A 24079-nucleotide genomic window follows, 5' to 3' on the forward strand; every position below is an offset into this window, starting at 1 on the left:
GCTTTTTCTTTGTCTCCTTCTCTCCGTGTTTGTTTCAATTTTTTTTCAATATGGTGTGGGTTTCGATCGATCCCACCGCTGCCACCATGTTTTTCTTTATATTGATCCATTTCATCCTTAAAGTCAAAAAATCTCTTCAATTTTTAAAAAATTATCTTGAACCTTATCCACAGCTCACAAACATTTATTCACATCCATTTTGATAGTAGACATTTCTCCCCTTACTTCAGACATTGCACCCTTCATTTCAGTAAATCCCTGATTCATTTGCATTGCCAAATTCCCTATTTGTTTGACTATGTCATTTAAAAGAAGCAGAGTCCGATTGAAGCATGAAGATCTTTTTAACTTTGGGCCTACCCTCAGTCAGGCTTCCAGTTTCCTCCAACAATTGCTCCTCTTCTTCCTCCTCTGTTGGGAAGGCAATCGGGGCCATCTGACTGTGGACAGACACCCCCCCCCCCCCCCCCCAATCCAGCCAAGAATCACGAGGTTGGTGGAGGTCGGGTCCCCCCTGCAGCCTGGGCCCGTACAAGCAATGTGTGCATGTGCAAAGCATCTTGATCTGGAGAAGGTCGTTGTCCATCGCTGCCGCCATCTTGCGCAGTTGGATGCAAGGTTGGCGCCGGCGTGGAGTAGGTCTTACCTATGGACGTTCGCTGGGGCCGGGGTGGAGCTGAACACATTCTGTAAGGTATGCCAAGTTTCTTCTGTACTTCCCAACTGTTTGACTGCTGTTTTTTCCCCCATCTGTGCTTTAATTTTCCTCGTGGCAGTAAGGTAAGGATCTTCACCAATACTTTAAATACTTGTAGAAATTTTTCAAAAGTTGTAAATCGGGTTTCAAGTAGTTCTGCCAGGGGGAGGTGTTTTCCCACATCTTCTTCCTACATCATCACGCCACCTCCCCCCCCACCCCCCCCCCCCTCCATATTGTGCCTGGGTGGTACCATCGGAGGTCTTAAAAAAACACTAGAAAGGCTTGTACGTTTAACAGCACATTCATTACCTGTTTTGCGGAAACTGCCAAAATGTTTGGCCTAGAAGTCAGCCTGAAGAAAACAGAGGTCCTCCATCAGCCAGCTCCCCACCATGACTACCAGCCCCCCCACATCTCCATCGAGCACACAAAACTCAAAACGGTCAACCAGTTTACCTATCTCGGCTGCACCATTTCATCAGATGCAAGGATCGACAACGAGATAAACAACATACTCCCCAAGGCAAATAGCGCCTTTGGAAGACTACACAAAAGAGTCTGGAAAAACAACCAACTGAAAAACCTCACAAAGATAAGCGTATACAGAGCCGTTGTCATACCCACACTCCTGTTAGGCTCCGAATCATGGGTCCTCTACCGGCATCACCTACGGCTCCTAGAACGCTTCCACCAGCGTTGTCTCCACTCCATCCTCAACATTCATTGGAGCACCTTCATCCCTAACGTCGAAGTACTCGAGATGGCAGAGGCCGACAGCATCGAGTCCATGCTGCTGAAGATCCAGCTGCGCTGGGTGGGTCATGGCTCCAGAATGGAGGACCATCGCCTTCCCAAGATCGTGTTATATAGCGAGCTCTCCACTGGCCACCATGACAGAGGTGCACCATAGAAGAGGTAGAAGGACTGCCTAAAGAAATCTCTTGGTGCCTGCCACATTGGGCTGATATCGCCTCAAACCATGCATTTTTGCGCCTCATAGTTCGGCGGGCAGCAACCTCCTTTGAAGAAGACCACAGAGCCCACCTCACTGACAAAAGACAAAGGAGGAAAAACCCAACACCCAACCCCAACCAACCAATTTTCCCCTGCAACCGCTGCAACCGTGTCTGCCTGTCCCGCATCGGACTTGTCAGCCACAAACGAGCCTGCAGCTGACGTGGACATTTACCCCCTCCATAAATCTTCGTCCGCGAAGCCAAGCCAAAGATTACTCACATCCAGCTACTGGGTCATGTATTGATACAATGTCTCTCACTGCACATGGACCACTCTCAAGTGTGATGTGGCTCTTACAGTGTTCGTGTTGTTGCTCTAGCATAAAATAGTCCCAGGTTTCCTCAATATATAACAACAGGCAGGGCCGGATTAAGCAAGAGGAGCAAATGCTCCGGCCTCATAATTTCAAGGCCCCTGAGTTTATGTTCCAGGAATTATGAGAAATGTTTTTGTTTTGACCTTTGTGCAGCATCTCTGATCAACTGTGTTAAGGTGGTAAATGAAGGTGAGCGATTTGAGCCAATTATCACCTTGAATCAGGGTTAACACAGACGGTGGGTACGTGGCATCCCAGCCACTGCCGGCCTGCACAGTAAGCCACTGAGAGTTGCCCCCCACCCCAATCCAGGTCCCAATGTGCAGCAGCGCTCGGCGTCGGCTCAACGCGGGAGCAATGGTCATCTTCCTTACCTACAATCCCCCACGCAGCCGGACCACTCTGCCAGCGCCAGGGAGACACAGAGTGGTTCCCTGTGCGTGGAGGATCATGGGTAAGGGAGACGGCATTGCTCCAGTGTTGAGCTGACACCGTGAGTAAGTTTAGTTTTAACGGGGGGGGAGGGGGGCAATTCCAGTGTTTGTCCGATGCACTGTGTCCCCTGGAGACGCCACTGGAAATCACAGGAAAACAAGCTAATTTTTGCGAATTAAAACTATTTCAACTTAGAGCAGCATCTCTGGCAAGGAGGGGAGGAGAGGAGGAGAGGGGGGAGGAGGAGAGAGGGGAGGAGGAGAGAGGGGGGAGGAGAGAGAGGGGGAGGAGGAGAGAGGGGGAGGAGGAGAGAGGGGGAGAGGAGAGAGGGGGAGGAGGAGAGAGGGGGAGGAGGAGAGAGGGGGAGGAGGAGAGAGGGGGAGGAGGAGAGAGGGGGAGGAGGAGAGAGGGGGAGGAGGAGAGAGGGGGAGGAGGAGAGAGGGGGAGGAGGAGAGGATGTGGGAGGGAGGAGAGAGGGGAGAGGAGAGAGGGGGAGGGAGGAGAGAGGGGGGAGGAGGATGAGAGGGGGAGGAGGAGAGAGGGGGAGGAGGAGGAGAGAGGGGGGAGAGAGGAGAGAGGGGGAGGGAGGAGAGAGGGGGAGGAGGAGAGAGGGGGAGGAGGAGAGAGGGGGAGGAGGAGAGAGGGGGAGGAGGATAGAGAGGGGAGGAGGAGAGAGGGGGGAGGAGGAGAGAGGGGGAGGAGGAGAGGGGAGGGGGGAGGAGGGAAGGAGGAGGAGGAGAGGGGTGGAGGAGTAGGGGGAGGAGGAGAGAGGGGGAGGGAGGAGGAGAGAGGGGGAGGAGGAGAGAGGGGAGGAGGAGAGAGGGGGAGGAGGAGAGAGGGGGAGGAGGAGAGAGGGGAGAGGAGAGAGGGGGAGGAGGAGAGAGGTGGGAGGAGGAGAGAGGGGAGGAGGGGGAGGAGGAGAGAGGGGGAGGAGGAGAGAGGTGGGAGGAGGAGAGAGGGGGAGGGAGGAGAGAGAGGGGGAGGAGGAGAGAGGGGGAGGAGAGAGAGGGGGAGAGGAGAGAGGGGAGGAGAGAGAGGGGGAGGAGGAGAGAGGGGGAGGAGGAGGAGAGGAGGAGAGGGAGGTGGGGAGGGGGATGGGAAGAGAGGTGGGAAAGGAAAAGGAGTTGAGGGGAGGGTTCCGCACTTCCCACCATTGCGCATGCTCCAGCCGGCCCTTTTTCCCCTCCACCACGCATGAACCAGGGGCCCAATTGCGGGCCCCTTTAAAGTCAAAGCTGCTTGCCCTGCAGTTGGTTAAAAGGTGCCCTGAAACCGTGGGGGTCCCCAAGCAAAACGAGACCCTGTCCCATCCCCGGAATATGGCGAGTGCGCAGAGACACAGCCTACAGCGTGTCGATGTACTCAAAAGTGGGAAGGCTTTTGTCTGTGTAGAGCTCGTCGAAAGAACCAAAGACTTGTTGATCCAAACCAAGGCTTTTATTAGCAAAAGACAGGACCTCCTCACAGGTGGCCAACCAGTCCGGAATGATCAGACCTGGCTAGGGACACAAACACTTTAAGGCCCAGACAGTAGGCGTGGCTTAGCTTCAGCCAATCGCTGTAAGCACAATCATTACACTCTGATACTGTAACTATATACATTGGTGATAGGTATGTACTATCACAGTTTGTGACGTCTTGCCTTTTGAAGAGTCTTACCTTCAGGGTTATTGGTGTCCCCAGACCCGATCGTGAAGCAACCGACTGGGAACCTTCCAATTGGGTGGCTTTAACAGCGACTTCTCTGCCTTTTGTTAACCCCCCACTTCTCCCAGTCACCTTTCCCACAGAGCCAAAATCAGTTCTCATTTCTCCTTTTTGGCCTGGAACCCCCCCACCACCTCCTTGTCTTTATTCGGAGCTTTCCTGTTCTCTGCTTATTCCGTGAATGAGGGCTCAGGTAACGTCGCTTTGCCTCCTACTAAATCTGCCACACCGGCTGACTTCCCCCAGCATTTCTGTGTGTTTTTCTCATAAATGAAGCAAATAAGTTATTCAGAAAACAATATCAGACCCTCCCTCTTTCCCTGGCCCCAGACAATGGATAGATTCGCCTACGCCCTGCAGACCAAGGATAGACCCGCCCCCGCGACCCCAGTCCACGGTCAGACCGCCCACGGTCAGACCCGCCCCCGCGACCCCAGTCCACGGTCAGACCGCCCACGGTCAGACCCGCCCCCGCGACCCCAGTCCACGGTCAGACCCGCCCCCGCGACCCCAGTCCACGGTCAGACCCGCCCCCGCGACCCCAGTCCACGGTCAGACCCGCCCCCGCGACCCCAGTCCACGGTCAGACCCGCCCCCGCCACCCCAGTCCACGGTCAGACCCGCCCCCGCCACCCCAGTCCACGGTCAGACCCGCCCCCGCCACCCCAGTCCACGGTCAGACCCGCCCCAGCCACCCCAGTCCACGGTCAGACCCGCCCCCGCGCCCAGCCACCCCAGTCCACGGTCAGACCCGCCCCCGCGCCCAGCCACCCCAGTCCACGGTCAGACCCGCCCCCGCCACCCCAGTCCACGGTCAGACCCGCCCCAGCCACCCCAGTCCACGGTCAGACCCGCCCCCGCGCCCCGCCACCCCAGTCCACGGTCAGACCCGCCCCCGCCACCCCAGTCCACGGTCAGACCCGCCCCCGCCACCCCAGTCCACGGTCAGACCCGCCCCCGCCACCCCAGTCCACGGTCAGACCCGCCCCCGCCACCCCAGTCCACGGTCAGACCCACTCCCCGCCACCCCAGTCCACGGTCAGACCCACTCCCCGCCACCCCAGTCCACGGTGAGACCCACCCCCCGCCACCCCAGTCCACGGTGAGACCCACCCCCCGCCACCCCAGTCCACGGTGAGACCCACCCCCCGCCACCCCAGTCCACGGTGAGACCCACTCCCCGCCACCCCAGTCCACGGTGAGACCCACTCCCCGCCACCCCAGTCCACGGTGAGACCCACTCCCCGCCACCCCAGTCCACGGTGAGACCCACTCCCCGCCACCCCAGTCCACGGTGAGACCCGCCCCCGCCACCCCAGTCCACGGTCAGACCCGCCCCCGCCACCCCAGTCCACGGTCAGACCCGCCCCCGCCACCCCAGTCCACGGTCAGACCCGCCCCCGCCACCCCAGTCCACGGTCAGACCCGCCCCCGCCACCCCAGTCCACGGTGAGACCCGCCCCCGCCACCCCAGTCCACGGTGAGACCCAACCCCGCCACCCCAGTCCACGGTGAGACCCACTCCCCGCCACCCCAGTCCACGGTGAGACCCGCCCCCGCCACCCCAGTCCACGGTGAGACCCGCCCCCGCCACCCCAGTCCACGGTGAGACCCGCCCCCGCCACCCCAGTCCACGGTGAGACCCGCCCCCGCCACCCCAGTCCACGGTGAGACCCGCCCCCGCCACCCCAGTCCACGGTGAGACCCACCCCCGCCACCCCAGTCCACGGTGAGACCCACTCCCCGCCATCCCAGTCCACGGTGAGACCCACCCCCGCCACCCCAGTCCACGGTGAGACCCACCCCCGCCACCCCAGTCCACGGTGAGACCCACCCCCGCCACCCCAGTCCACGGTGAGACCCACCCCCGCCACCCCAGTCCACGGTGAGACCCACCCTCGCGACCTTCAGACCACGAACTTTGCAGAAAAGGAGCTAATCGATTTCAACGATACCCAACTAATTGGTGCCGCGCCATGGAAGAGCGTCGTGTGGGCGGCTCCCGGGGAAGGGGTTCGGGTGCAAATCCTCCCGCACTCACCCTCCCTTCCTCCCCACCCAAACTCCACCGACACTGCTCGCTGATCTGGGGACCATGCAGCTCCCGGCCCTGCCCGGGCTCCCGCTGCTGGGCTGCGACAGCTTCATGGTGCTGGCCGTCTTCTGCACCGTCTTTGCCCTGGTCTTTGACTTGATGAAGAGACGGAAGTCGGAGAACTACCCTCCCGGGCCCCGGGGGTTTCCTTTCGTCGGGAACCTCCTCCATGTGGATCTGAGAAACCCCCACCTCTCCTTCGGAAAGGTAAAGGCAGCGAGGGTGAGAGAGACTGGGAGGGAGGCAGCCCACTCTTGTCCAACTTCCACCCTGCTGAGTGCCCTTTAACAACTGAACGCCCACCTGTGAGTGGTGACGCGCGCAGAAGTGCTGGGAGAAGTCAGCAGGTCACTGAAAGGTCTGGGTCGAGTGGAGGCGCAGAGGATGTTAGGGGATTATGGTAGGGGAGGCTGAGCCTACTAATACAGAAATGTTCCTTGAGAACATAAGAAACAGGAGCAGAAGTCGGCCATCCGGCTCGTCAAGCCTGCACTGCCATTTTTCTTCATCTCAGTCTTAAATTTACTGTTACAGATTATGTGGTATTTTATATTGTATAGGTTTTAAAGGAGATAAATTGGGGCAGCTTTTTTTTAGTGTAGGTCACATACAAACACTTTAAAAAAGATCTCATTTAAAATACTGGAGCTCTGCTCCAGCCAGACAGGCCTGGCTCTGAGTGCCTTTGCAAAAACTTTGGGGAGTGGCCAAGGGACTTCACTAATGGATTGTTGTTTTGAAAAACAACAGATGAAAGAACTCAGAGGGTTAGGTTAGGAACCTTGGGCTGTCTGAGTGCAGGTTGCTGTTCTTAGAGGGCCATGTGTTTTTGCAAGCAGAAAGAGTCAAACAGGTTGTTTCTATATATATATATATATATCCCGGAGTTTGTGCTGAAGATGGCTGCATGCACGACGGAAGGCTTGTTTCTTCTCTGGACAGGACGGCTTTGTAAGGTGAACCTGGTGGGCAGCTCGCTTCTTTGCCAGCAGCTCCTGGATTTCCTGGCTGTTTTCGTCGAACCGGTCCTTGTTTTTCCTGGAGGAGAAGCCCAGTACCTCTTCAGTGGATTGCAGTATGGTAGTCTTCAACTGATCCCAGAGGGTTTCAGGGGACGGGTCCGTGAGGCGGATTGCATCGTCGAGCTTTGCTTTGAGGTTTGCCTGGAAGTTTCCTCTCGCTTCGTCTGACTGCAGGTTTCCAACATTGAACCTCTTTCTGGGGGCTTTACTGTTCCTGGGCTTTGGCTTGAAGTGAAGGTTGAGCTTGCAGTGAACCAGCCGGTGGTCAGTGTGGCATTCCGCGCTGGGCATGACCCTGGTGTGGAGCACATCTCGTTTGTCACTTTCTCGCACCAGGATGTAGTCCAGGAGGTGCCAGTGTTTGGATCGGGGATGCATCCAGGTGGTCTTAAGGCTGTCCCTCTGCTGAAAAAGGGTGTTTGTAATGACAAGCCGCTGTTCTGCGCAGAGCTCCAACAGGAGGCGCCCGTTGTCGTTGCACTTGCCGACGCCATGCTTGCCCAGGATTCCTGGCCAGGTTTCTGAGTCTTTGCCGACGCGAGCGTTGAAGTCGCCAAGGATGACAACCTTGTCGGCTGTAGGGGTGCGTTGGATGAGGTTGCGCAGGTCAGTGTAGAACTTGACCTTTTCTGCTGGTTCCGCCTGGAGGGTTGGAGCATAGACACTGATGAGGGTGATGCAACGCTTGTTTTGAAGGGGGAGTCACATGGACATGATTCGGTCTGAGTGGCCTGTCGGAAGGTTTTCGAGTTTGGAGGCAATGAAGTTCTTGACCATGAAGCCTACACCAGATAGGCGTCGTTCATCCGTAGGCTTGCCAGACCAGTAGAGTGTGTAGCCCGCGCCGCGTTCTTGGAGGCTGCCTACATCTGCCAGGCGGACTTCACTGAGAGCGGCTATGTCGATGTCAAGTCTGAGGAGTTCATGTGCAATGAGGGCAGACCGACGTGTGTGTGTGTGTGTGTGTGTGTGTGTGTGTGTGTGTGTGTGTGTGAATGAGGGAGAGAGAGAGAGAATTCAGTTCTGCAGTTTCTACAGTTCCACAGCAGCAGCTTGTGGGAAAAACCCCATTTTGAAGACAGGTTGTGAGTTAGTTCAGCCTGGTGAAAGCCCTTGTGGTCCATGCAAGAGGAGAGGACTGGCTGCCTATTCTTTCATTTGAAATAAGGGGAACACAAAGGAACTCTGTGGTGACCTGAAAGAAAGGGGTTATCATCTGGAGAACCCTGATGGGGCAGGTTTCTTTGGCAAGACCACTGACGTGGCTGATTAGAAGGAATCAGTTTGTTTCCAGCGAACAACAAATATCTCTCTGAAAACAGACAAGAATCTTCCTGAGTAATAATCATTTACTTTTCAAGCACCAAAGCCTGGTGAAATTCATAAATGTTAAATTCTGTGCACAGTATAAGAATTGCCTGCAACCAGTGAACTTGGAGGAGTGAGAAGTGAGATTGGATTGTGAATTAAAGAACTTTTCTGAACTTACATATACATTACAAACACGTGTGCTTAGAATTAGAAGGGGGTTATATTAATTTAATAGTACTAAATTAAAATTTTATCCTGTTTTCATGTTTAAAGATAATTAAAAGCAACGTTTGCTGCTGGGTTTTGGGATCCTCTGGGCTCGTAACATTACTCCCCTGAATCTTGAGGCTGTGTCCCCTAGTTCTGGTCTCATCTACCTGTGAAAGCCTCTATCTTATCTATCCCTTTCATCTATAAGATGAGGAGGAATTTCTTTATCCAGTGTGTAATCTGTGGAAATTGTTGCTGTGGACGTTTGTGGAGGACGTCATTGGGTGTATTTAAGACAGATTCTTGATCAAGAAGGGAATCCCGTGTTACTGAAAAGGCATGAGAATGTGTTTGAAAAGCAGAGTAAATCAACCATGACGGAATGGCAGGGTTGACTGAATGGGCTGAATGGCCTCATTCCACTCTATATCATCTGGTCAATATTTCAGGCCTATGTGTAAATCTCTAATTCTGAGCCTAACCCATATCACAAGAAAATAGGCAAGCCAATCAGCTTGCTGATGTTTAACTGCTGTCAAGTACAAAGTCTGAGGTCAATGCAATAATACATATTTTTATTCTGTGATACTAAATATTTTATTGTTTAACTGCATCTATTTCTCAACCTCTTATTTTCAGAATAGCCTTAAAGTCTCTATTTGCACAACAACCCTCTGTCTCCATTCCTTCAAAGAGCAGCTCCCACTTCCTCGATCAATTCACAGCTTCTCTCTCCTGCACACCTATGGCCTCTTGCCTGTGATTCAGGCATCTGCCTGCATAATGCTCATACTTTGTTGAAGGCCACATAGCCCCTTTTCAATTGGCACTGTCCCAGGAATTAACATGGACAGGGTCCAGTGGGAAAAGAAAACAATTGACAAGCCGGCATCAAGTCATGCCAGGGACTGACGGCTTCTACCCTCAGGGCTTCCTATCCTGGCCAATTAACTGGGATGCCATTGGAAAAGGGGCTCTCTTACTCATATCCCCGGCCTCAGCTGACGCCGACATGCTGATTAAACCGGTGGAAAAAGGACAGCAGAGGTCACCCATTTTATTATTGAAGGTCAACTCTCCAATCCCAGGGCATGAGTTGTGTTCAGTGGAAAAGCAGTCAGTGTCCCAGTTAAAGGTGGCCCAGTGGAAACAGCACAAACTGCTTCCTATCCCGGTACACTGCACGTCCAATTAACTGGGATCCCAGTGGAAAGAAGATAGATGAAATACTGTGATTGAGGTAAAAATATATTATTGAGGATTTGGGCCTGAGCTCTTCTATCTGTCTAATTGCCTCCTCTGGACGCGGTGGGACCGGCTGAGTTTCTCCAGCTCTGCTGTGTATTTATTACGGTACAATCACAGCATAATTGTGGTGACAGAGTGAGAGGTGTACTTGCTCAAAGGGACCTTGGGTGTCCTTGAATACAAATGACATGCTGTGGCATCAAGTGATTAGAAAATAAGAGTTGGTTAACCTTTATTGTGATAATATTTAACTAGCTATGGTATATTGTTCACAAGTCTCAAAAGTGAAGGAAAGATTTTTTTCTGGTGATTGAAGCAATGGAATTCACTAGATTGATTAGGGGTTAGCTGGTTTGCTTTTTTTTGTCATGAAGTTAAGCAGACTGGGTCTACGTTCTGATTCAGGTGATCTCATTGAAACATAGAATAATTTTGGGGCATAGCAGGGTAAATGTGGGACTGCTAATATCCCCCACCCAGGGTATATACATTTAATTATTTGGGACAGAGAACTGAAGAAATCTCTTCACCAAAAGAATGGGGAGACTTAGTAATTCTTTACCCAAGTGGCCAAAGGTTGTGAGTATATTCAAGGCAGACTGACAGAATTCTGGACAGAAGGAAATTGAAGAATACGGGTTAGTGGAGGAGAGTGGGACTGAATGGAGCAGCATCATGAGGAGTTGACCTGCTCCTGCACAGTGTCTTAATTCCATTCCTATATTTCTTCTTTATGCCCCATGCTCTGTGATAGGTTTCCCTTCATTAGAGAATCACTGCCCTATTCCAAACTCCCAAATCTACACAGGCAATCGTCTGCAGTTCCGTGAACGTCTCACTGTTAGAGGCAGTGTCATTTCTGCTAAGATATTAGCCCAAAATCCACATTCTCAACCTTTTTTTTAACATCACCTGAAGCCTTGAAAGTGGCTGGGAGACAGGCGTCTGGAAGGAGATTAGGGCATGGATAGCGTCGCGGTTAGTGCAACACAACTACACCAGTGATCCGGGTGCAAATCTGCTTCCTGTAAAGAGTTTATTTGTTCTCCCCATGTCTGTGTGGATTTTTTCTGGGTGCCCTGGTTTCCACCTCATATTGAAAAACTGACGGAGTTTGCAGCTTATTTGATATATTTGGGTGCCACGTGCCCGTGGCCTGTTTCTATGCTGTATAATTAAAGTTAAATTTAAAATTAAACCAAATGATTCGTTTCTGGCTGAACAATTTTGCAAGTACCTTAGTCTTGATGTCCCTGCAACAGTCTCATATTGGATGGGTAGCCTTGCCCACATTCCAGGGGGTTGTTGACCAGCAGACAACAAACCATCAAGACGCCATAGAGTGGCTGTTAATGTGTCCTCTTTTCCGTTTGCATGCACCACATGTTTGATGGGTCATCAGGGCTGTGAATCTTTAATAACAGCTGGGCTGAGCATGGGGTGACGGCGGGGCCGGGCACGGGGTGACAGTGAGGCCAGGTTTCTGCCAGTGATCAGTATTTTTTTTGTTGTTCTCCCTTCAAGTTTTTATTCACTGACTCACTCACTACGTCGTATCTGCTGCCACTGTAGCCTCATCCACCTCCGGATACAGAGGACATGGGTAATTAGACTGCTGCCTTGGTTCAAGCAGGGGTGAGCATCTGTGTACACTCACTCCATGGAGGATGGTGACCAGATACAAGCAGAATCCAGCCAAGCTGAGGGTGGGGAGGGGGATTGGAGGATCAGCAGCCCACCGACTGGGATAGGAACTTCACGGACCCATCGTCTCAATGCAGCCTGGTCCTCAGTACCAGCATTTCACAATACTTGGAATTCAGTGTTGCTGCACAGCTGAGTAGCTGCCCACCCACAGCTGGAGAAGTTGCATCAGACGCCATTATTTAAAGGAATGGGATTCAAAAAGTATGAAAAGGGTAGAGGGTCTTTTTGAGAAAGGAAATTTTCTTTCTTTTATTCAATTGCAAGAAAAATTTTATATTTCAATGAATTCAATATTTGCTTATTATGAAATGCAAGCTTTTTTGAAAGATAAGTTAGGAAAAGAAATTAAACTCTCTAATTTTCTAGGAAGAAAAAGTTAAAGGTAATTAATTTGACATTCAGAATATAAAGGAACAGATGAAGAAAATGCGAGTAGAAGTGGCCACAATAAACGATCAGTTAACTCAAAAAATTGACATTCTAGAAAATTTTACTAGAAATAAAAACAAAAATTAATTACAGTATCTTTGAAAAAAGGATTTATTTCAGAAATGTAGTTTGTTGCAAGAGAAGATGAAGAAACTTGGTGTTTTTAGAATAAAAAGTAAACGGGAGAAAGATTTACAACTGACTATATTGGAGGAGGATTGGTTAAAGATATGTGAAAATGCAGAAACGAAGTTGATTAATGTAAGATATAAATTAGTTAATTATAATTTTGTACATCAGTTATAGTTGACGCCGGAGAAGTTGAAAAGATATGGTTTTAGAGACTCAGATTTATGTTTCTGGTGTGGAGGACAAAAAGGGACTTTTTTTACACTCAGTTTGGTTATGTGAAAAGGTGCAAAATTTTTGGTTAAAAGTTAGACAATTTTTAGAACATTTGTATAATATTCAATTATTGTTTGACCCTTTGTTATTTTTATTAGGGTTTATGATGGATTTAAGGGATTTGAAATTGGATAAATTTCACATTGCCTTTATTCGTTTAACTTCAGTTGTTGCGAGAAAATGTCTTGCAGTAACATGGAAAGATGATGTAGATTAGTATGTTGAGGTGGCATAATGATTTAAAATCTTGTATTCATTTAGAAAAAATAACGTAGATTACATGATTATTCTTTTTTATTAAAATGTGGGAAACATTTAAAATATATGGGTCTTGGTATATGTTAATTATGTTATTTTGATTATTTTTAAAATTAATACCTATATATGTTGTATTAGGATATTTTAATCTTTGTATAGGCTCAAACAGTTTGTAGAAATAAGGATACTTTGGGTTTTTTTGTTCAGGGGGCTGGGAGAGTTATATTGAGGGATTAATGTATTAATTAAGATTATCTATTTTAGTAATATATTTTTGCAATAATGGGGTTTATACTTTGTTATCTTTTTAAATATTATAAATAAAGTTTTTTTTTAAAAAGGCATAGATGCTGTGAGCCCAACTCCCAGGACACCAGTTGCCAACAGGAGTAGGTCCACCAACGCTGCGGGTCTGACAATTCGCGACGGCGCTGTCCTTGTTCAATGGTGTAACTTGGTGGGGTCGGATTGTGAGTGGCAGTATTGGCCGGCTGTTTCATTTCTATTTCACCCCCCCCCCACCCCCACTACAAGCTGTGGAAGAAGCACGGTGACGTGGTGAGTTTGGAGTTCGGATGGACAAACGTGGTGGTTCTCAGTGGCTACAACACCCTGAAAGAGGCGCTGGTGAAGAAGTCGGAAGATTTTGCGGACCGGCCGGATTTACCAATATATCGTTACTTGCTTAAGAACTTTGGAAGCGGTGAGTATGAACTCAATGCTCCCAGAACCCACCCCCTGGCCCAGTAGGGAGAGTGATCTGTTCTCACACCTCAGATGAGCGGTGATCCCACTTCATCCTTGTGAAATTCCCAGGAATTCAGGACCTCCCGTGCTATTCACACCACGGGCCAAATTCCCGGGAATTTTCCCATCCCGCTAATTTAGGGGGAGTCAAACCCCCAACCGATGACACATTATGCACTCACAGGAGAAAGAGTACGTTTATTCCCCCACTCCTTCCTTCACCGCCTCTCCCTCACACCTCCCCGCCCAAACACCCTCCCCCCCCACACTTCCGGACCTTGAGACGGCCTGGGATGAATGGCTGACTGCTTTTCTCATAATTCCTCAAGCAGACGACGACGGCCATTCATCCCGCATTATGCTGCTGTCGCATAGGGCTGAAGTGATGCGCTGCTTCAGGAGGAAGGTATCTTTTCATTTAAAGCGCTGATGTCCTGATTGTCCATTTAGCTCCACACCACAGGGAGAGGGTGGTCCGGGAAAATTCCCCAGGAACTGCAGACCCATTTAAACTACCCAGGCCTGACTGTTCACACCACAGGGAGAGGGTGGTCTGGGAAAATTCCCCGGGGCTACAGACCAATTTTAAACTACCTGGGTCCAACCGTTCATACCGCAGTGAGAGGTTGGTTCAGGAAAATTCCCCGGGGCCCCGGTCCTGTATAAACGACCCGGGTCTGACCGTTTCACACTGCAGGGAGAGGGGGCCTGGGAAAATTATCCAGGGCCGCAGACCTGTTTAAACTACCCAGGTCCGACTGTTCACACCGCAGGGAGAGGGTGGTCTAGGAAAATTCCCCAGGGCCACGGACTCATTTAAACTACCCGGGTCTGACTGTTCACACACCAGGGAGAGGGTGATCCAGAAAAATTCCCTGGGGCCGTGGATCCGTTTAAACTACCCGGGTCTGACTGTGCACACTGCAGGGAGAGGGTGGTCCGGGAAAACTCCCCGGGGCTGCAGACCCGTTTAAACAACCTGGGCCATCATCACTTATCCACTGTTACAAGATCAAACCAGCAACTACAAAGAAGGCATATCACACAGGGGTAAAGATGAACAATTGCTTTATTAACAAAAAATCACCTTCAAACTTCAATTCAAAATCCCCCCTTTTATAACAATGCCCACTGGTTGCTATGCAAATTTCTATAACAATGTAAAACTAATAAATTCCCCAGCCTAAATATAACAGTAAATATTATTTAAAGTCTAAGTTATATTTCCAACCAGCCTACAGAAAAACTTAGACACAAAACACACAAGACTCACAAAACTTCGATCTCAATTCGAAGCAAAGATCATAAACAAAATTCAGTTTGTTTGGTAAACTGAAGCCAAAAGATGTTTGAGGGAGAGAAAGATCACAAAATTTGAAGTTGTCTTCTTGTGTTGCTTGCAGAGAGAGGAACAATGGTTTGGTCCGGATCCTTCTGGCTACCTTCGGAATGTTCATCCCCTTTAAAATGTCCAACATTTTAAACTGCCTCCCAGACAATGACTCTGCTTGGACCTCCTTCCACTTCACAGCCACACCCAGTGGTGGTTTGTCTTCCAAGTCCAGAAATTTCTAGATCATCTTCTGCACATGTCCAGTCTGTCTCTCACTCTCTCTGCAGTCCACCTTCACCTTGGCTCTCTAAGACAAACTGTCACTTTCCAACACAAAACCACACAACACATAGGCCAATAGACAACACAGAACTCTGTAACACTTCCCCTGCTTAAAAAAAATTGGTCCACAAGAACAATTTTTTTAACAATTAATGGAAGTATTACATAAATAAAATAAACACTCAATTTTTTTTTTACAGTATGTGATTAGATTCATATCTACCCAGATTAACATCTTGACAAACAATCTGCTATTATGTTATCCATCCCCTTCATGTGTGTAATAATTAAATCGTACTCTTGTAACGTTAAGCTCCAGTTCAATTACCATCTGTTCTTATTTTTCATTTTAGACAGAAAAACTAATGGATTATGATCAGTATATATTATTAACAGTTTTTGAGCAGTACAAATATACACATCAAAATGTTGCAACACTAAAACAAGCACCAATAACTCCTCAATGATTGAATAATTTCATTGATAGTCATTAAACTTTTTCAAGAAGTAAGAAATAGGATGTTCTACTCCATCACCATCCTTCTTACAGCACCAATCGCTTCGTCACTGGTGTCCACAGTTAAAGAGAATGGCTTTTCAAAGTTAGGGGACACAAGTACAGGCTGATGGCATAAAATAGCCTTTAACTTCAGAAACGCTTCCTGGCATGCATCTGACCAGATAAATTTTTCTTTCTTTCCAAGTAGTTTTGTTAATGGAAGTGCAATTTCTGCAAAGTTTTTATAAATCTACGATAGTAGCCTCCGAAGAGCTTTCTTATTATCGGGGATAGGAAACACAGTGATAGCCAATATTTTTGCTCCTACCTGTTCCTGTCCTACCACATAACCCAGATAAATTCCAGTGGCATGTCCAAACTCAATCTTGTGCAAATTCACTGTGAGGTGTGCTTCCGCCAGTCTCTGAAATAACTGCTCTAATTCTAGCATGTGTTCTTCCTGTGTATCCGTACTAATTACTAAATCATCAATATAGGCTCCTGTGTGCTCTAAACCCTGAATTAATCATTCTCTGAAATGTGCCAAGTGCACATTCCGAAAGGCATAACATTATACTCATACAATCCCAAAGGTGTAACAAATGCAGAAATCTCCCTGCCTTTCTCTGTCAAAGGAACACACCAGTATCCTTAATAGAAGTATGACATAAATAATATTTACATAATATTACATAATAATAGTCAGAAATTTAGCCTTCACCGCCTTATCTTTACAATAATCTTTTCTGGGAATAGGGAATGCATGTCTTTGTCACCATGTTTACCTTTCGATAATCTGTACAAAACCTAATTGAGCCATCTGGCTCAAGAACACACGGTTAACTCCAATTTGAACTTGATTTTCAGATGATGTCATTTTTGAGCATATAATCCACCTCTTGATCCAACAAACTGCTCTTTTGCTGATTAACTCAGTCAGGATACTGCTTAATAGGCTTAGCATCACTGACCTCCACATCATGACAAGCCACAGTAGTTCTTCTTGGAATATATCCTTAAATTTCATAATGTCTTCATTTCTTCCCTTTCTGATTTAGTCAAATGCATTAACTTGGTGTCTAGGTTTTGCAAAACTATAGAATTTTCCAGCTTGGGGCTTATCACTTCCTGTGCTCCATGACCTTCCACAAAACTTATCTCCTCCTTTCTTTCCTCTATAAATAGCACCTTGGTTGAAATCCTAGTCTCCTCCTCAGTCATTTTCCCAAAGTAAGGTTGAAGCATGTTTACGTGACAGACCTGTGTCTCTCTTCGATGATCAGGAGTCTCAATTACTTAGGTGACCTGGTTAATTTTTGATTTCACCTTATATGGTCTGGAAAACTAAGCTCTCAATGGGTTTGACTGCATTGGAAACAAAACCAATACTTTGTCGTCAGGTTTAATGTCCCTAATTTTTGCTGTTTGATCATACCGAATTTTTATTTTTTCCTGAGCAGTTTTTAAATTTTTCCTTGCCATCTCGCAAGCCTAATGTAATCTGTTTTTAAATTTGAAAACCTAATCCAACAGATTTGATTGTATATCATTATGTATCCATTGTTCCTTCAACAATAGTAATGGAACTCTGACTTCATGACCAAACACCAACTCAAATGGACTAAAGCCGAGACTCCTGAGTTGCCTCTCTAACAGCAAACAATAACAAATGGATTCCTTCATCCCAATCCTTTTTATTTTCCATGCAATAAGCCATCATCATATTTTTTTACAGTTAACTGGAACCTTTCCAAGGCCCCTTAACTTTCAGGATGATAGGCAGATGATACAATTTGATGGGCTCCCAATTCATACACCACCTGTTGAAATATTGCAGACATAAAATTACTCCCTTGATCCAATTGAATTTACCTTGGTCGGCCAAACAGTGTGAAAAGTTTTAGCATAGCCTTCACAATCTTCTTTGCTTTAATGTTTCTTAGAGAAACCTTGAAGCTGTGCACATGAGTGTTAACAAATATTCATTTCCCGCTTTGGTTTTTGGCAATAGGCCAACACAATCCACTATCACTTTTGCGAAGGGCTCCCCGAAAGCAGGGATGGGTTGTAAAGGTGCCACTGGTGGTCGTTGATTAGGCTTTCCCACCAGTTGACAAGTGTGACAGGTTCTACAAAAGTTCACAACATCCTTTCTTAATTTTGGCCATTAAAACTGTTCCTTATTGTTTCTACCGTCTTCTTCACTCCAGGATGACCTCCTAAAGGTGTGCTATGAACCAACTTTAATATTTCATTCCTGTAAGTTTTGGGAATTACAACTTGCCTTATTACCGCCCAGTTTTTGATATTGTGGTCTACACTTTCTCATCAATATTCCATCTTGAACAAAGTAACCTACTGACAGTTTCAATTTCCTGGTTAGACAGAATCTTCTCTTATCCCAGCAAGATCAGGATGATGCTTTTGTCTGGCTATTAATTCTTCTCTTGACAACAGTAAAGCTGGATCCTTAGGTTTGTCCTCAATGCTTGCCTCCACTACAGGATCATCACAGACCACCTCTACCTTTTTTTTAGACATGGCTCTAGTAATGGCACATGCAGGGTAGATTTCCAAATCCTTTTTGGACTCATAAACCAATGGCTTACTTGTGAGTTTCATCACAGGTATGACTTTACCTTCTGCTAAATCATTTCCTAACAAAAGAGAAACTCCATCCACCGAGAGACTTGATCTTATTGCTATCGTAACCGGGCCATTAACTAAGTCTGCATTCATCACTATTCTATACAAAGGTATAGGCTCTGCCGCACCACCAATGCCTTTAATTACATTCACATCTCCAGTATCGGTCTCCCAAACAAAATTCAAAATGTTGCTTAATACAAGCGATTGGGCTGCTCCAGTATCCCGCAGGACTTAACTGGCACTTGATTGGATCCTTCTTTAACCGAAATGAAACCTTCAGTCATGAATGGTTTAAAAATATCCTTAACCTTTTCACTCTGAACTCAGGCAGTTAGTACCACCCCTTTTCAGGACAGGACAATTTGTTATTATGTTCCCTGGCTTCTTACAATAGTGGCAAATAACATTCGAACATTTTTCTTTCACCCATTTCTCTTTCTCTCTTTCTTTAACCTCACTTCTAGATTTTCTTTCTACTCTACTTGGATTATCAGCAGTATTCCTTTGAAAGGTTTTCCCTTGTGTCCACTTAGGCATCGGTTAAATCATATTCCTTTGCAAATTTAGCCAATGCTTGCCAAGTTTTTATATTTTTCTCTGCCAAGTAAACTTGAATATCATCAGGAATGCAATTTTTTAATCTCCTCAATCAGAATGATTTCCCTCAATAAATCAAAGTTATTTTCTACTTTCATTGCGGCACACTACCGATTAAAATACACAACCTTCCTATAAGCAAAATCCAGGTAAGATTGGTTTGCTGCTTTTTTTAAACTCCTGAACTTTTGTCTATAAGCCTCTGGAACTAGTTCATAAGATCGGAGTATAGCCTGCTTTACAAATTCATAATCAGATGCTTGTTGTACAGTGAGACACGAGTACACCTGCTGGGTTTTCCCTTTAAGAACACTTTGTATCAGGAGTGACCACTGGTCTGGTGGCCATTTTAAATTTACAGCTACTTCCTCAAAATGCTGAAAATACTGGTCTATTTCAGCTTTCTCAAATGGAGGAAATAACCTCAATTCTCTACTGACCAGAAATCTCTCATCCTGACCAGCACATGGATTTTTTTCTTCTCCCTCTCCTTGCATGAGGGTCTGTTTTAATTTAGCTAGTTCTAGCCCATGCTTCTGTTCTTTCTCTCTCTCCTCCATTTCTGCCTCTCTTTTTTCCTCTAACTCTAGTTTTCTCAAAGCTAACTTTACTTCCTCTGAAGTTTTCTCCTTCGGAAACTATTCTAATGCAGCTTCTTCAAATACACCCTTTCCAACATAGTGCTTTACAATCTTTTGAGCAATTTCCTTTTTTTTCATCCCAGTTCTTACTGTAAGAAGTTTTAACTTGCCAACTATAACCATCAGTTCTGACTTTTTAGCCATTTTTAAATTAACCACTGAAGGGTTAGTTATGAACTGGTCAATATTCATAGTTGCTGGTTTTTCTGCTGGAGATTTATACACTCACCGTTTATTTTTAATTTCATTCTGGAGGTTGAGTCAAACTCAGACGACTAATAAGTCGTCGCCCCGAAAGCTTCCAAATTGGTTTGATCCTGGATGATTCCCCCAAATTATGTTACAAGATCAAACCAGCAACCACAGAGAAGGCATATCATTCAGGGGTAAAGATGAACAATATTTTATTAACAAAAATTCACCTTCAAACTTTAATTCAAAATCCCCCCTTTTATAACAATGCCCATTGGTTTCTATGTAAATTTCTATAACAGTGTAAAACTAATAAATTCCCCAGCCTAAATATAACATATGTAATTAAAGTCTAAGTTATTATTTCCAACCAGCCCACAGAAAAACTTAGACACAAAACACAAAAGACTCACAAAACTTCGATCTCAACCGAAGCAAAGATCATAAACAAAATTCAGTTTATTTGGTAAACTGAAGCCAAAAGATCTTTGAGAGAGAGAGAGCATGAAATTCAAAGTTGTCTTCTTGTGTTGCTTGCAGAGAGAGGAACCACTGGCTTGGTCTGGATCCTTCTGGCTGCCTTCGGAATGTTCATCTCTTTTAAAATGTCCAACATTTTAAACTGCCTCTCAGACAATGACTCTGCTTGGACCTCCTTCACAGCCACACCCAGTGGTGGTTTGTCTTCCAAGTCCAGAAGTTTCTAGATCATCTTCTGCACATGCCCAGTCTGTCTCTCACTCTCTCTGCAGTCCACCTTCACCTTGGCTCTCTAAGGCAAACTGTCACTTTCCAACACAAAACCACACAACACATAGGCTTACACGCAATCTCTGTAACACCACTTACTGCATCATTTTTTTACATCTTCTTTGTAAAATTCTTATTTTCAACCATTCTCTCTCCACATTTTTTAACTTCTCCAGTTAATAACATCAGTGATTGCTGACATTCTCCAAATAGTTTTTCATTTCAGCTGTAAATGCAAAAGGCTCTAATTTTCTCCACCTTTTTTGCCATAGTTCCTTGTTCGAAAAGTATTTCTTGTTCTTCTTGCTCCTCTTCCTGTTCATTTGAGCTGGAAGCCTCCAGTGTCTTTTTTAAAGTTGCCTTTTTTTTGTGATCTGCGCATGCGCGACTTCTCACATATGCGCAGAGTCACTTCATCACCCGTAGTGGGCAGTCATTTTCTGGGAGACTTTGTACAGCAGTGTCCAAGGTCCCCTCAGCTCCTGTCTTGTCTCCACGGGGCATTACCTTCCGGACAGCTCCAGGATCATTCTTCAAGCTAGGCCTCACTTCCTTATCTTGTTCTTTTTCTTGCTCAGCTTCTTGTGTAGTTATAACTGTTTTTTTTTTTTCTTTTTTAGTAGCATTTTAAATAACATTCCAAGTCTTCCAACACTTTTTCCTGCTTTTTTTTCTTCAACTTTTTTAAAACTTTTTTGTGGAGAGTAGGGATTTGCAGTCTAACCCCATGTCATGACTGGTTACATTTTTGTGTTATGAAGTGAGAGAGAAGATTCTGGAACTGGCAGCTAAACAAGCGAAAGAAAGACAGTCGCCATTACTTTATAAAGGAAATAAGATTTTCTTTTACCCTGATATAAGCTTTGATTTGTTGAAAAAGAGAAAGGAATTCAAAGCAGTTAAAAATAGAAAAAAGTTTATGCCTTTTTCTTAAGGTATCTGGCAGTTTTGAATGTTTTTGTCCCAGATGGGAAAAACAGGTTTTTTATGGAGTCCTAATGAGGCAAAGGTATTTGCAGATTCATTGCCTGAAAGAGAAAGACAAGTAGTGGGAGACACTTGAATGAAATATATCACTGAGTGGTTTCAGTTATTATTACAGTTTTAAGAGCGATTACTGTACTGCATTAGTTGGGAGTATGGAGCTAACTGTCGTGAGTGCTGGTGTGGTTTCGACCACAACTCAAATAGATCAAGGGTTTAAAGACGCTATACTAATATTGTAGGCTTTTTTTTTGAGGGGGAGGGTTCTATCTTTTTTCTTGTTTGCCCTTTTTACTTGTACACCTAAATTAATCGAGCATTTTGAAAAATCTTCTTAATGATATGAGAGTGAGAGGGATGGGAATGGAGAGGTGGATGGCTGACAAATTTAATAAAGATGGGAATATTGAACTTTATTAGAGTTAATATTAATGGGATACAGAATCATATAAGATGGGAGAAATTATTAATATATATGAAAAAAGCAGAAGTAGATATTGATTTTTTTTACAAGAAACACATTTGATGGAAAGAGAGCATGAAAATTTGAAAAGAGACTGGGTTGGATTGGTATTGGCATCTTCATTTAATTCAAAAGGTAGAAGCACAGAAATATTGATAATAAAAATTTACCGATTAAAACATATTAGATGCTACTGTATGTAATGATTAATTGTCAAATTTATTCAGAATAATGTGCTTTAAAGAATGTATATGCACCTAATGTAGATGATGAAAAAATTATACAAAATATATTTATGCAATTGTCAAATGCTAAAGGGAAAATTTATTAGGAGATTTTACTTTCACTTTTGTCCCCAAAATTGGATATGTCAGGTAATAAAATGATGATTTTTTGAAAAATTTTTATTGATACAGAAATGAGTAATATTGCAACCTCAGAAAAATATTCATCTTTATACAATTTACCCTTCCTATTAAAATTATTGTTAAATCTTTCCATTTCTTTAAATCCTCATAATTTTTTTTTGTAATGGTAGATCATTTAATTTAAATAAATTATTTAAATTTCTATCAATATTAATTCCTAAATATTTAATTGCTTCTTTTTGCCTCTTAAACTTAATCACCTGTTTACTTAATGTTCAGTCCCCAACATTCATAGGCATCACTTCACTCTTTCCCACATTGACTTTATAACCTGATATCAAACCATATTTTGCCAATCGTACATCTATTTTCTTCAATGATATTTCTAGTTCTGAAAGATATAGTATAACATTATCTGAAAACAAGCTAATTTTATGTTCTATATCTTCTATCATAAAAGCATTAATCTCATTATCTCTTATCACTTCTGCCAATGGTTCTATAGCCAATGCAAATAAAAATGGTAATAATAGACATACTTGTCTAGTTGAACTTTCTAATGGAAAAGGTTTAAATATTTGCCTATTTGTGACCACATTAGATTTTGGATGATTATACAAAGCTCTTAACCAATTTATAAAATCATTTGGAATTCCGAAAACATTCAATACTTTAAATAAAAAGTCCCATTCTAGTCTATCAAATGCTTTTTCCGTGTCTACAGCCACTGCTACTGTTGGTATTTTTTCTGGGCTACATTTAATAAATATAAATTTAACTATATTTTCTGCAGATCTATGTTTAATAAAGCCAGTCTGATCCATATTTATTTATTTAGGTAAATATTTAGTTAATCTGTTAGCTAATAATTTGTATACAATTTTATAATCTGTATTTAATAATGATATCAATCTATAAGAGGATGGTAATAAAGGATCTTTCCCTTTTTTTGGAATAACTTATTAATGCTGTTTTAAAAGATTCTGGTAAGTCATGAGAGTCTCTCATTTGATCCAAACGTCTGACAAAAACAGGAATTAACAACTCCTTAAATTCTTTAGAAAACTCTGGACAGGAACCATGGAGCTTTATTATTATTGGGAAAAGACATCAAAATATCATATACTTCAACATGCATAAAGGAATTGGATAATTTTATTTTTTTCATCAACATTTAATTCAGGCAATGTAACTTGTGATAGATATTCATCGTCCTTTAAAGATTCAGACTGATATAATTGTTTATAATAATTCACCTACTCCTGTTCCTACTTCCTATGTTCCTATAAAATCATCATTAATTTCTTGTGTTTTATATGTAATTTGACCTGTTTCACTTTTTGTTGCTATTATTGTTCTTGATCATTGCTCCACTTTGAGTTTCCATGCTAAAACTTTGAGCTCTATCACCTGATTCATAATATTTCTATCACGTATGCAGTGCATCTCTTTCTACTTTATAAGCTTGTATTGTATTAAGTTTCAATTTTTTTTATTCCAATAATCTTCATTTTTTGCAATTCCTTTTCTAAATACAATATTATCTTTGTTTAATTGATGAACCTTTCACATATTCCTTCTTTATTTTAGATGTGTAACTTATTATTTGTCCTCTTAAATAGGCTTTCATAGAGCCCATATAATAAATTTATTTGCTACTGAGTGTTCATTAATTTCTAGAAAAAACTTTATCTGCTGTTTCATAAATTTACAA

At 44.8% G+C, this 24079-nt stretch overlaps 1 protein-coding gene across 2 annotated transcripts in view; it reads left to right on the top strand.

Annotated features, from left to right (window-relative positions):
• The window catches only part of LOC138749673 (cytochrome P450 2D15-like), a 70890-nt gene that overhangs the window by 7128 nt on the left and 39683 nt on the right, over positions 1–24079 (top strand). Inside the window, exons 1-2 of one of the 2 annotated variants that reach the window (XM_069911392.1) lie at positions 6073–6477; positions 13395–13563. In XM_069911392.1, the coding sequence (XP_069767493.1) occupies positions 6271–6477; positions 13395–13563 (376 nt within the window). In that variant the 5' untranslated portion in view covers positions 6073–6270. Of the gene's footprint in view, positions 1–6072; positions 6478–13394; positions 13564–24079 lie in introns of those variants that run through there. The other variant, XM_069911393.1, reaches the window with a different exon arrangement.

The sequence above is a fragment of the Narcine bancroftii genome, chromosome 14, assembly GCF_036971445.1.
Source record: "Narcine bancroftii isolate sNarBan1 chromosome 14, sNarBan1.hap1, whole genome shotgun sequence".
Lineage (NCBI taxonomy): Eukaryota > Metazoa > Chordata > Chondrichthyes > Torpediniformes > Narcinidae > Narcine > Narcine bancroftii.